Here is a 14,266-nt window from a genome sequence, read left to right on the forward strand (position 1 = left end):
GGTGTGTAGGAAATCACGAGACCAGTCTGATGGGAAGAGACTTAAACAAGACTGAAACTCACTTTCTAAACCTCCATCTCCAACTGGACAATTCGCAGGACACAGGTACACCAAAGTGGCCAATTTATTCAATCCCTTTAATATGGAGGAAGAGTTTAAAATTTTACTGGTTTAATTTGCCCCAAAAGCAACTCTCAACAGTTATGGCCTCTGTCGTCGGAGCTTTGTATGAAATTAAGTCAAAGTGTGGAGCTCCTTTGCCTTTTTTTTTTTCTCCTTAAAAAAGAAAAGAAACAATTGTTCCGAGTAAAAACAAACATATTCCAAAGCATGTGTACATTGAAAAGTAAAGAAACTTTATTAACAACTTCATAAAAACTGACTTAAAATTTTAAAAAGAAAAAAACATGAAGTCCTTCCGACTGGAGTCGTGTCTCATAGTGTCCTTTCTTTACAGAAATAGTCGTATTATGACACATATGCACAAGGATTAACACCATGACACACTGTACACGGCGGGCCCTGGCAAGCTCACCAGTTGTCGTCTGAGTCCAGGTCTCTGGGGAGGATCCACTCCACGGATGAGCCCAGCAGAGTCTGAAGCTCGTTCGTGAACTCCACCAGATCTAAGAGCTCCTTACTTTCTGGATTACAGGACTCCAGGTCTTTGGGGCAAGAGAATAAGAGACTTGCTGACACTTGCCGGCAGAACTCGGCCTCCGCGATGGTGACGATTTCCACATTTGGGAAATTGCAGCGGAATATGCAGGAGGACATTTGCAGTTTCTTGAGCAGGTCTGAGAGCAACAGCCAGTTACGAGGCCTACACCAGAGAAAGGACAGTGGTTTGAGTTTCCGGCAAAATTAGAGGCGCTCCCAACTATGAACTACCCGTCTCCTGGCGGTGAAAGGGCCTGCTACTTCCACTTTGATTACCCCACCCCCACCCCACTTCTCACTGTCCTTAGAAGGTCTACTTCTTCTTTTTCTTTTTTAATTTTATTTATTTATTTATTTTTGGCTGCATTGGGCCTGTTGCTGCGCACGGGCTTTCTCTAGTTGTGGCTCGCGGGCTCTAGAGTGCAGGCTCAGTAGCTGTGGCGCACAGGCTTAGTTGCTCCGTGGCATGTGGGATCTTCCAAGACCAGGGCTCGAACCTGTGTCCCCTGAACTGACAGGCAGATTCTTAACCACTGTGCCACCAGGGAAGCCCGGAAGATCTACTTCTAGCGGGGGAACTCTGGACTCATGTGCATGTGTTAAGAGACCACCTAGGGCAGACCAGCCAACTTAGACAAAAGCAGGAGCAGCGCCCCTGAACGAGCCTCGTTGCAGGCCACCCCAGTGCTGCCTTGGCTCTGGTCACAACTCAGGTCACCCCTCTCCAAGTAAGTGCACCCCGTTCTAGTCACTGGGGAAAACCAGTCTGTATGCCAACCCAAGGGAGATGGCAAACACCTCTTTGACCTCTCCTCTCCTCCGGCCCTCACGGAGAGAGCATGAGAAACACTCGAGGTCACCTGGCTTTCCTTGCCTTTCCCACACCTCCAACCTGCCTCTCAATGCTGCCGGGAGTGAGGCTTTTTCGAGAAGGGAGGTGGTACAATCCTTCCTGATACCCTGCCACGCTTTATCATCTCTATCCCGAATAGAATGTCACCACAAGGGCAGACACGTTCCCAGCCTCAGAGTCCAAGGAGGATGCTACTCCTTAAGCACCGGGGTCAACACACAGCAGAGCAAGGTCTCCTGATGTGTTCACTCCAAAGGGTTGGTCATGGGGCACAGTGGCCCGACCGTGGGGACAAGACTCGATCTATGCAAATCTGAAGACACATAAGATCCCAGGTGCCACATACGGCTTTCTCTAATCTTATACGAGAAGCGGGTACACATCAGTATCGTCCCGTGGACCTCACGCGCCTTGGAAGGCCCCTATGGTAGCCGTTTGGGGAGGATCCCTTCCCCAAGAGTTTACTGACTGAAACTGTGCAATTGCAGTCGCTGACTCCCGTGTCCTTTGGGCTCTAGGGGTGTGTTCCAATGAGGGCAGTTGGCTGGGGAGCCCTCCCACCCCCAAACTTTTCTGGAAAAGTTCCACTGCATTATGTGAGGTCGGTGGACACTTGGTGAGGAATTCACTCACCCCCCAACCCAGCCAACCTCATCTACTGAAGGGGATTTCTAACTCCTGCCACCCCACAGAGCAGCTGGGCTGGCTCTTGACCACATGCTGGCCACGCTCACCCCTGAGCGACGGACACCTGGACGTTATAACACGGCAAAAGGGGGTCTTCGGAAAATTCAGATTCCAATAGGTCACCATAGGCCTCGTTGCTGTCATCCTGGTCCTCCGGTCCTGGGGGATTTGCTAAAACATCATAACCACTTTCATCATCTGGTTCTAACCGGGGGGGCAAACAAGAGAGAGGTCAGTAAGCTGGAGCAAGATTCCAGCTGTTCGCCAAAAAGGACTCTGGAAAAATTCTTTCCCAAGCAAGTCCTGCTCACAGCACCACCACCACCCCCAGAAGCCCAACTGAAACGAACAAGGCTGTTCAGCACACACAGAGCTGCCAGAGAACTCCGAAGAGCAACCGGGGCTACCGTCGTCAGGAGCCTGCAGGTTATTTAAACCGTCTGCAGAGGTTGGGGGGGGGGGGAAGAGAGAGAGAGAGAAACAAGATAACGCCTGCTGGTAAGAGGCAAATGCTGCTGGAGTTCGGGAACATCTCACGCTGGGGCTGGTGTCACCTCCTGACAAGTCCCACTGCACACGCCTCCAGGTATCTGACTGAAACCTCCCCACGCGTCCACCCGCCTTCCTGAGGGACTGCCCGCCTCACCGCCCCAGCCTGCCAAACAAAAGCTAGCCTGGCTAGCCAAGAGTTTTCCAGCCCCCCACCTCGCAAAATTCAAAGTACGTATCTCTTCTTTGACAGACTAACGTTGGGCCGCTTTTCCCAGTAAAGGGTCACTTAGAGTAAACGGGGGGTGGGGGTAGGGGGAACCCAGGTGAAAGGCTGTGAAGTCACCGTCTAGATGCTTGAACAAGACCGTGTCTTGACCTCTGCCGTACCTGTTAAGAACTTCTCCAGAAGTTCGCTGTGGTTCACTTTCTTGATGGTTCTACCTGAGTACGTAGCCAGGGTAGGAACAGCACCGTAGGAGAGGAGCAAGCGGACAATTTCGAGATGATCATTCTTGACAGCATCGTGGAGAGGCCTAGGAGAGGTGCGGGGGATTACACCTGTGCACGCGACGCTTGCTTCTAAGGACACGGGGCAAAATCGAGCGTGTGCGGCCAAGCCTCGTAGGCGCGCTATTTCACCGAGGAGGTGAGTGTACGGTCGCTGCGACAAATTACTCTGTTATTTCAACACATAACCCTTTACGGGACAGGTGAAGGGACCATCTCAGGCCTCATTCTTCAATGCAAATCTCTCTTAATGCATGGCCCAAGGAGGAACTCAGGCCACGATGAAAACGTTTCCAATGAACTTAAATAGTGACAGACTGTATGAAGGTAACGTACGGCGGGGTGGGGGGAAGAACCCCAGCACCACGGAAGCAGATACGAGAAGCCATTGTTACACCATTACAAACAAAACCCAAAAAGTGCAGTTGGTAAAAGAAACTAGGGGCAAAGTGGAACCTCTCCTGAAACCAATTTGGAGATGAGTGATCAACCCTCTCGCCCAGAAGCAGTCGACAGGCAGGGCGAGTTCTCAGGAGGATACAGAGTCCTCCTGCCCGTGTCCGCTGGGGTCAGGAACACTGTCCGCAGTCCCATCCAGAAAGGATGCTATTTGGAAACCATGAACCACCAAATACCTTACGGTTTTGCTCATTTTATGACCGTCAGGAAAGCCCCAGTGCCCTGCCTCGTGGTGGCATCCCAGGTACAACCAGGAAGATGCTTGGGCTGACTCAGACCTGGGCCTCTGGCCAATAAACCGAGGTCAAGGACAGAGTGGGGGCCAGGCCCGGGGATGTGGGTGGACACGGCAGGTCCTATCAAGCCAGTTGCCACTGGACCTGTCTGTACTCCTGCAACTTTCAACTCACATATATGTTCAAGATTGAGATTCAACAGACGCTGGTGAAGAGTCCAGGGTCTTAAAAGAGAACACCCCTGATTATTCATGCAGGCTCAACATTTTCAGGGACTTCTGTCCATAAGAGCGTCACAGAGTTTTAAAGTTCTATGTAAATTTGCCAGAAAGATCTGTCCGATTCCATTCTAGAGGACTCCGCCACCAGTGTGCTTACATGGCACTCACTCTCCATCTTTCCTTCTGGGGTTCCCCGCACACCCTGAGAACCACTGCCTATGCCCCAGCAGGGCCACGCCAAGAGCAAGACCGCCACTGACCCGGTTCCATCCTGGGCACTGCAGTTGACATCGGCGCCATATTCAAGGAGGTGTCGTACGATGTTGAGCCAACCTCTTGCACAAGCCTCGTGCAGGGCACAGTAACCCGCGTTGTCGCGGTGGTTCACATCACAAATCTTGTTCTCCAGGCAGTACAAGACCACTTCCTACGGGGAGAGGAGAGGAGAGGAGAGGAGATACCATCAGACAACCATACAGTGAACCTTGTAAGGGTGACCTCCCCATAGCTTGCCGGTGCCCACTTTCAAAGGCATACATCCTTGGGGCCAAAAGCCCACCATGGCGCGGGCAGGCGGCAGGCATCCTGGTGGGGGGTGAGAGTGCGTGAGAAGGGCTTGGAGATGCAGACAGTGTTGTCTAAGGCTCTGCTGCACCAGTGGCCTGGCCATGGGCAAGTTACCCTTGAACTTCTCCAAGCTTCCACAGGGCTGCTGAGAGGACGCATTCGGATAGCGATGGAAGCCCTCAGCCCAGGGGCCGACGTGACCAGTACAGAGGTGTCACGGCTGCTAACATCTTAGATGACACATTGCCAAGCACAGACCATTCTCACTTGATGGGTCTGTTCAGTCAGTGGCAGTGGACGATAACACAAGTTTAGATCAAAGTATGGATGACCAACACTTAAAGAGAGCTTAAATCAGCCAGAGAACATTCCCCAGCTTAGAGAAGCAGGGACACCCAGGTCACCTACATCCTCGCAACCCTTGTTAAGAACCCAAATCAGAACCTGGGCCTCAGATGCTCTTGTCTGTATGTTAAGTGGAGTTAAAGAGAAGCTCTCTCCCTCCATCCTCGAGGAATGACACAAAATGCCTCCAATAACCCCACCCTCTATTTTGCCTCACTCCACCCTCTCAAGTAAATATGAAAATTTTAGACTGATTCTGCCCCAAGTTAATGACAGGAACCTGATACACCACAGGCTGCAACCTCCACATTTCAAGAATCAAATAAAACGTTCACCCCCGCCCCCGGAAATGTTCTGTGTCAACACTGTGCATTAGAATCACTGTTATTAACCTTATTTCTTTGGCTTGTTAAAATATTAATATGAACCACTCCCAGTAAGCAGAGCAGGAACTTATTCAATGTTTTATTACCTTAAGAAAGTTTTCAGACACATCGAAAGCATTTGCCACCAGAAAACACGTTATACTGTTAATACTGGGTAAGTCGTGCCCAGCAGAGAGCCGTCAGGTTCTGAGAGCTGGGAGTAGGCAGAACGTGCATATGGCCCAACACATGGTCTGCTGGGTAAGGGGGGATGGGATGGGGTCAGAACAGGCCTCCTTGTGACATCTCTCAGGTAACTCATCTGTTAAACCTAAAACGGGGATCATTCTAGCCGCCCATAAGTGCGAGATGGATTCTGTAAAACCTTTTATGCCCTTTGGAGGACACGCCAATCAAAGGTGACCACTCACTTGGGAGCGAACTAGAATGTTCCATTTGCTTACCACGTGAACCCAATGGGGCATGCTGGTAAACCTGGCCATCGGTGCCCTGTTACTTCAGGTCACTGCAGCAGCTCCCTTCCAAAACAAGAGGAGGAAGAGAAAAGGCACGCCCACGAATGCGTTTCTCCGTTTACATCCCAACCTGCCAGAAAGCCCACAATCCTCTGGGCTCCCAGGCCACCTGCCCCGAGCCCTGGTATCCAGGATACCGCATGAAGCTGCTGCTCTTTTAGCAGGCCCTCACTAGCCAGACTTGAGTGGACGGCTGCAAGCTAATGAGTTGTGTGCGCCAGCCACGGAGAGGCCCTGTCACGTGGCTCTGGGATCAGGTCTGAACGCCACCAACTGCTGTGCACACATCAATTTACTCAACCCAGGGTTTATTTGCTGTGACAATCATGGCCTTCACCTGGAAACCTTCATCACTACTAGGGCAGATTCAAGGGTACCTAGAAATGAAAGGCCGTCCAAGCTGGTGGGTAAGTCAACTCTCTTCTCCCGGAAGATGGCAGCAGAGGCAGCAGTAGCCCCACGGCCAGGTCAGACTTTTTGCCACGGGCTGTCCTAACTCAACCACGTTGATCCCACTATTTACACAGTGCTTCTCATTTCCCCAGATGAGGACGTCTTCTGTCACCCACAGGAACCCAGGAGCTACCAGGAAAGGAAGGTAGTACCATCCTCATTCAACACTTGGAAACTGAGGCCCAGAGATATTAAACCCCAAGTTCAATTAACATGAAGTACTAGACCTATAACTCAGGTCTTTGGTACCTGGTCAGCTGGGAAGAATCAAAGGGCCCAAGAGGGCCCCAGTTAGAGGGATGCAATCCAGCTGTGACGAGCATCCCACAGGCCTTCTCTGTTGGGGGTCAAGTGGGCTAACTACACTATCCTAACTACGAGGGTGATGGCCTCTAAATGGATGGCAACCATCGCCACCAACACTTTCTCTAACTGAAAGGTGAAGAGGCGGGGCGAGTCTGTCGACGCAACACATTCCTTGGTCTATTTTCTCCGCTAGAAATAAACGGGAGTGTCTGAAGGGCAGCCCAGCCATTCCCAAGCAAAGTCAAACTGCTTTTGTCGGACAGCTCTCTGTTCAGCGGCTATAAGCCGAATGCCATTACCCGCAAAATGTAACCATAAAGGCCATAAGCCCGACGTTGTTAATTAAATGCCTCATTAACTTTTTGAAAAACATGACTTAATCAGTTCATAGAAAATTTAACCATCACCGCTAAAGGCACAAGCATGTGGTTGCACACTGGCGTTTCAGCCTAAGAAATAGAAGCCTTTTTCCCAGGAGGGAAAGGTTTGAGGTCTTTGGCCACGCAAGTGATCTATTTAACGCGGATCTGAAGCCAGAGTGTGTTTCTAAACTTCCAGAACCAGATTATCATGACATAAAGCTCAGACAGCCTTTATACTACACATGGTATCTTTGGCTAAGCAGAAGAAAATAACCAAGAATGCTGAAGACAAAACTTCAGGAAAACCCTCCCAAACCACACCCTTATCTGCTTAAGCAAACTGTCCTTCAATTTGAAAAGGCTGAAGCTGCCACATCTCCCAACTGGGCCATCATCCCAACATTTAAAATTCTGCCCAGAGAAATCCCAGAAAGTTGGATTCAAAGTTGAAAGCGTTCATCTACTTGTCACAATGTTCAGCATCAACACTGGTGATCTGTGGAATCTACATATTGAAATTTACATTTGAAGAAAAAAACAAATCCCACCGTAAACATTCCCAAGGCTTCCTGTGCAATCAAAGGCCAGGTAACCTAAAAAAGGATGGATCAAGTGCCCCTTGGTGCAGGCCTCAGAGCCACCAAACCAAAATGGAAACTGTCTTAGAGGACCAACGAGGGTCTTTTGACCTCTCTGGTCCCAAAGGGAGGCTGCTGGAAATGATGCCAAGTTCACAGGTGGGGCTCGGAGCCCCGCCCTCCACGGCGGGTGCAGCAGCACCCCGCCCCCCCCATCTCCAGCATTTGCTGGAAGCGGGAGTCTACTTTCTCAACCCTAACCCAAAAGTTGGGGTTAGGGGTCTCCCCCCGACCTCCAGCGTTTGCTGGAAGCAAGGAGACTATCTTCTCAACCACGGGGGGGTCTAGCTCAACACTATGTGCAACATCTGCTCTGTCCTCCTAGGCGCCCGCTCTCAGCTCTTGGGAAACCAACTGGGTGCTCCTTGGACTTCACCTGCAAGTAACTGCGCTAACTACCACAAAGTGCTCTCTAGCTAATGGAGAGGTCTCCAAGAGACGTGTAGATATAAACAACAGCACATTCAACCCACAACAACAACAAAAAAACATCCCAAACTAAGCATAGCCCTAGTGCTTCCAACTTCCCACCCACAGTCATGCCTTAGGGCCAAGGCAGGCACACTTCCAAGGGCTCACGGCACTATGGACCGGGGTGGGGGGACACGACGGGAGACGGGGGACAGGGGCACAGAGCTGGCTGAGGGTGTGGGCGCCAGGGCTCCGGGCCAGCCTGGGTCCTGCCACCCCAGTGCTCAGCCACACCTCCACGCTCAGCCTGCTGCACCGCGTTTTACTGTCACCATTCAACTCCCAGAGGGCTGATGCCAGCACAGAAAAATGCCTTTGCCCTGTGGGCTATTACATCACAATTGCTACTGACAAGTATGGTGGGGGAACTGCACAGGGCATGGAGAGTCATCTGTCTCACAGAGGTTTTGAACTGTCAAAAGGGCAATTCCAGTGTGAGCCAGTCTTGCTGAGGAGCGTGGTGGGCTGTGGAGCACTGCTGGATTGCTACCTGTACGGGTATCAGCTAACCCCTCTGAGGCTCAGTTTCCTCATCCGAGAGTGGGCTACTACTCGTTACTCCCAAGTGAAGATGTTAAAAGGGTGAAAGGAGTTACTACAGATCACACGGGCTTAGGCAGATATCAGTTATCTTTCTATGTTGCTCTAGCAATAGAGGCCATCACTGTCATCAGCCGTGCTGGGTTGGGATACAGCAGTGTGGACAGGGAGTTTTGTGCAAGGCTCAACCCCTGCTCCCCGCCCATCAGCCCTCGGCTCCCGTGCCCTCTCAGAAAGAGACTGCTCAGGTCTGCCCCACTCCCACCCCTACTCTGCACAGACACTGCCCACCCGCTACCCCACAGGGGCATCACTCTGCCCCAAACAGCACAAGTTAGTAGAGCTGATAACTACTCTCCTTCTTGCTATTCAGAATCCAAAAGGGCTCATTAAAATTCCCCTGGTCGCCAAGCCCTGGGTTAGGTCAGATTTTATATCAGAGATAAGTGAGCCGGACTGGCCGAAGCAGCCTACCTGCCTGAACGGGAACGGAACATCAGAGAGGCCTGCCTTTCTTTTCACACCACGACTGAACAAGCCACCAAAGAGCCCGCAGTGTGAGCGGGAGCCAACGCAAACACCCTGCTGGAACACCCAGCCCAGCCCGCCACGTGGAGGGGGCTGGGCTCTGAGACCCGCCCCCCATCCCCAGCCAGTGTGTCCCCCACCCAAGGAGCAGCAGCCAGTGGATCCTGATCCGGGGCACCCACAAGGATGCTCACCTCGTAGCCAAGCCGGGAGGCCTGCTGTAGGAGGGTGTCGCCTGCATTCTTATTGACAATAAGTCTCCGCGCTTCTGGTGGCATCGGGCGGGACTGGGTGGTCTCTGGAGGGGAGCTTGAGCATGTCAGCTGCGAGGCCTGGGAAGATGGTAACAATTGCTGCAAACGGTCCAAGGGCTTCTGGTCCTGCTTGGCCGGCGAAAGATCATAGTCGGAACTGGGCTCAGGCCGCTCCTGAGTGGAGGAAAGCACTTTTCCTCCTCTCTGTCTGAGGGAGGCGGGGCGCGAGGAAGGGGCTGCATTTTTACTCGCTGGAAACTTCACCACCACCCAGGAGACACGTCCCCTAGGAAGGGGCAGGGACGTTTTGGGGGGAGGGGTTCAGGAAAAGGAAAGCTTTGTCCCCAGAAGCAGAGAAGTAGGCAGGCGGGATGTGCCTGCAGAGGCCCGGGGGGCGGGGGAGAGCCAGGGGCAAGAGGTACCTTGCCATCCGCATTGTCCACGTAGGAGTCCCCTGGCAGCGGCAAGCCCCGCCTGGGCTCCTGAGGGATCAAATGCTTGGTTTTGCACGGTCGCTTCGCGGATGGTTTCTCGCTGTTGTCGGTGTATTTCTGCGGCAGGGGCGAAGGCTGCCGATCCATTTCTTCGTCCATGCACAGCACATCTGTCAGGGGGAGAAGCAGCGGGCGTTACACAGTTGTAGCCGGTGAGGAAAGAAAAGCCCATTGTTAGCACTGATCGTTGGAGCAGCTTCAGTTTTTAAAGATATACCAATTATGTTTTCAAAGCACTAATATTTTAATTATCCCACATTCAACCGGCAAATGGGCTAACCCACGAAACGCCAAATGGCAAGTCGCTTCAAAGGGCCGCAAGAGAGGGCAGAAGCCAGCCCTTCGTGCGCTCCCGTCCCCACCCGTGGGGGGCCTGGGTGCTCGGGACAGGGCGACTGCGGACAGCCTGAGGCTGGAATGAGGGCACTGACAAGCGCCCGGGGTCACCCAAGACTTCCCTTCCTGCCCAGCCGCGGGCTGGGTGATGAGGAGCAGCCCAGGAAGTCGAGCTCCCACCTCACTGTCCATTCCATAAGAAGTGTGCAGGCTGAAAGGACCTCATGAAGAAAACTCCCCGCTCGCCACACGCTACTCTTGTCAACTTGGATGGCCCTCAGGTCCCCTCCAGGGCCGTTTCCCACAGAGGGCGGGTGATCCACCCTCCAGGAGCGCCCCCCGCCCCGTGCGTACCTTGTTCATTGTCACTGCATTTAAGGGACTCCTCCAACCAGCTTCTGTTGCTTTGGGCCTCTGCCCTTTTCCTGCCAGGTTTCTCTTCGGAGATGCTATTGCCCTGGGGGGTGACCGCAGGCTGGACCGCCTGGGTCACTTCCTTCCTGCCCTGCCGGCCAGGTTTGCTCTCTGCTGCCGACACCTGCTGCTTCTGCCGTTCTCTAAGGTGCAGCAAGCGGCGCTGCTTTCTGGGATGGAGCCCTGTTAATTCAATGCACACCTCAGGTTGGTCAGCTCACTATAATGTGGCTCTTCTAAGTGGTTAGAGGAACTGTTTGTCATTTCCCTCTCAGGCCAGTCAGCTAATGGAGAAATAACTACAAATTAATGAAGAAGCCCCCCAGGGCGGGGAACGAACTGTCTTACACATCACTAACAGGAGTGGGGGAGGGGAGGGGTGTGGTCACTGTGTTGGCTGGAACTTGTCACCAAGTCTCGGGAGGGGGCCTATTTGCCTTTGGCCACCTTTGGGCTCCAGCCCCGCCACCTGGCTTTGGGGGGGTGGGGGGTGGGGAGGTGTGAGTGGCTCCCCCCAGGGCTCCAGGGTGGGACTGGAACTTTCCACTGCTCCGCTCCAGGACTTCCGTAGGGTGCCCTGCGGGCCGAAGCGAAACCGAGCTCACCTTTGGAGACCCGTCTCGGCTTGGCTTTCAGCAGAGAGTTCTCCGGGAGCACAGTGGTCTCAGTGTGCTTCCTATTGCCAGACACCTTGCGCTTTCTGTTCAGCCGGAGGGTGGGGCTGCGTGACGCGTCCGGGGCCGTCTGGTCGGTGAGGGACTCTCTGGGGGGCTCCGTGTCCATGTCCTCAGGAAGATCACTGTCTTCTGGGGCTTCGAAGGGGTCAGGTTTGCTTCCATCATAACACTCCCCTAGGGGAGGGGAGACAACCCGGAAAGGAGGGAACAAAGGTCACCAGGAGCAGGCAGGACCCCCATGCCCAAGGCAATCTGCTACCAACAGACCACCCCCCTTTGGAGACCAGGGGCCTCACACGCTGGAAGCACAAAACCCTCAGAAAGACGTCCCAAAGGAAGGACAGCTGAACACAGCCAGCAAAGAAAGCAGAAGATGAGGCGTGTAGCCCACTCACAATCCATCCTTCAAGGGTCAAGGTGAGGCATCTACACTCTCTCTCTATAGGCATGTGAGATAACTCCCTAACTGCTTAACTCTCCAAGGTGGCTTACTTTTAAAGGGGGGGTGAGTGACCTCACAGTAAGATCCAACCAATCAGGGCGCAGCTACAAATGACTATCCAACCAATCAGGGCGGAACTACAAATGACTATGGAAACAGCTGCTAGTAAACAAAAAAGGCTGATGTCATCAACAGACCAAATAGCCCCCAACTGCCATCTACAAAGACATAGCACCAATGTTCACTTGGGTCAGCAGGGGCGAGGGTGAAGAAAAAGGGTACGGAAAGAATGGTGGGAGGCTGGGAAGCTGGGGAGACCAAGGCAAGAGGAGCCTGGCAAAGGGAAAGGAAAGGCTTCCTGGTGCACACACAAGGGTCAAGGGCAATTTCAAAGAACTCAACCAGATTGCTACAAGTCCGTCTGTCCTCCTTCCACACCCGTGGGGGGAAAAGCATTTCACTGCCATCGAGGGGCTGCTCCTAGTTCCTGTCTAGGAAGAAGGCCCTCAGTGACACCAGTCACCCACCTGGCACGTCTCCACGCCTTCCTTCCCAGGCAACAAGCATCTAAGGACATTTCAAAGACAAGACTCCAACCCCCTTCATGGGGGGGCGGGTGGGGGGGCGGCGGGCAGGGCTGAACTGCTCACACCCCAGCTCCGCCTGTGTTGCTCCTGCCCCCTCTGCTCAATCTAGCATCCACTTGGGGCTTTTCCTCCAATCACCCCAGCCTAACATTACTCCTCGCTTTTGCTGTAGCCAAAGAAACAGTTCAACTGCTTTGCTAGTCACATTGTTTCTAACACACAAATAATTCCATAATGATCACTGTGCTGTTAAAGAGTTCCCCGAAGATGACCCTGTGTCCATCACCGGCCGGGGGTGGGGGTGGGTGTATGAGTTTGGTATTTCGTTAACACCTGAGCTAAGCTCCCACAGCCCGTTTTTCTAGATGAAATCATGGACACACCCCTCACATGCTGCTCGCATTCCTCCTCCTCTCCCTAGACCACTTCAAGTATCACTCCCACTTCTGCCCAGCCGGCTGGTCCCCTGATCAGCCTCTCTTGGGGGGCATTCCCAGCATTTAATGGCAGCCAGTTGTGGGGATGAACCTCACCCTGGCCTGGGCTAGCCTGACCTGTGTTCTCAATGGTGGAACACACTTAGCTTTTCTCCAAGGGTATCCCAAGGTGGGAGAGATCCCCATCTACTCTTGCCGGAATGGTGGAATCACCCCAACTGCGAGGGTCTCCTGCCATGGCAGCAGGAGAAACCCCAAACTCCTGGCCTGTGCTTACGGGTGATGCAGCCCAGGCTACCGCAGGCCCGGTGAAGACGGCGTGCTGCAACTCTCACTCGGGCTGCTCTGTGACCCTCTTAAACACTCGGGCAGGAATGGCGCCGCTTTACAACTCGGCCCCCTTCACTTGTAAAGTGGGAATGTTACTGCTAGCCTCCCTCCAGGGTGGGCTTCATAATCACGGGCCGGGCTCAGCACAGAGAAAGGCTGGAAAAATCCCTTTAACCAAAAGATGCCAAGACTTTCAGACCAGCCTGAATCTCAGGCCTGAAATGTAGGAAATTTTAAGAGGTGAGCCCTGCTGGTTACACCATTGGACTTCTCTGGTCCAATCAGCCTTCCCTAAAAGCTCCGTGGGAGGGGATCCATGGAGGAATGGAAGGGCTACCTTAAGAACCCCCATGTCCAATTTGAAAGTTTCTTTTTCCAAACTAGGTCCATCCACCCATCCCCCAACCCCGGAGCCTTTTAGGGCAAAGATCTCAATTCCCCTCAGCTAAGGCCCCCCAAGACCTTACGCTAGTGTGACCTTACCCAGGCCAGTAATAATCCTGAAGGACGCCCACCCCGACTGCCCAAGATGCCCATGGCCACCAGCTATGGGGTAGAGGCTCCGTGTCACTTGGAGCTTCCCAAAGACTGTTCTAACCACGACCCACAGGAGGATGACCCTTGAGGGCAAAGGAGATGGGGAGATAAATAGATACACGGGGATCCTAACCATCAGGCTTTGCCATCATTGCTACTTTTGGCCCTTCTAAAAGTGGGAAGCCATGTGCCCTTGGTCACCCAGTCTAAGCAAGATGTGAACGTGGTCCCTGCAGCATGGTCCTATGACTCACAGCACATATATCCCAAATTCATTATGATTGTACCATAGCATCACCTCACAGAAGCATCACCACAGCAACATTTACAAGTCACTGTGGCAGCAAAGCACCCTCCCCACTGTTGAGCCATGCCCAGTGAGGCCTAAACAAGGTGAGAGGGTTCTGACTTGCTGGAAGGCTCCCCAGGATTAAAATCCCCTTCTCTGTAGCTTAACTATAATAGCACCTCCAGTCAGGGCTAACCTTGTTCAAAGTTACACCTGCTACACAAGGAGTGCAGGGGATCTCTG

General features: G+C 53.0%; 1 protein-coding gene across 1 annotated transcript in view; it reads right to left on the reverse strand.

Annotated features, from left to right (window-relative positions):
* The window catches only part of LOC308611650 (BCL-6 corepressor-like), a gene marked incomplete at its 5' end in the record, with an annotated part of 24,734 nt that continues 10,468 nt past the window's right edge, over positions 1-14,266 (reverse strand). Inside the window, 8 exon segments of the mRNA XM_081260354.1 lie at positions 1-823; positions 2,248-2,404; positions 3,080-3,225; positions 4,376-4,542; positions 9,421-9,654; positions 9,903-10,084; positions 10,665-10,907; positions 11,330-11,575. Coding sequence (XP_081116480.1) covers positions 532-823; positions 2,248-2,404; positions 3,080-3,225; positions 4,376-4,542; positions 9,421-9,654; positions 9,903-10,084; positions 10,665-10,907; positions 11,330-11,575 — 1,667 coding nt within the window. The 3' untranslated portion in view covers positions 1-531.

This window comes from Mesoplodon bidens, assembly GCF_964165515.1.
Source record: "Mesoplodon bidens genome assembly, contig: HAP1_SCAFFOLD_118, whole genome shotgun sequence".
NCBI classification, from domain to species: Eukaryota; Metazoa; Chordata; class Mammalia; order Artiodactyla; family Ziphiidae; genus Mesoplodon; species Mesoplodon bidens.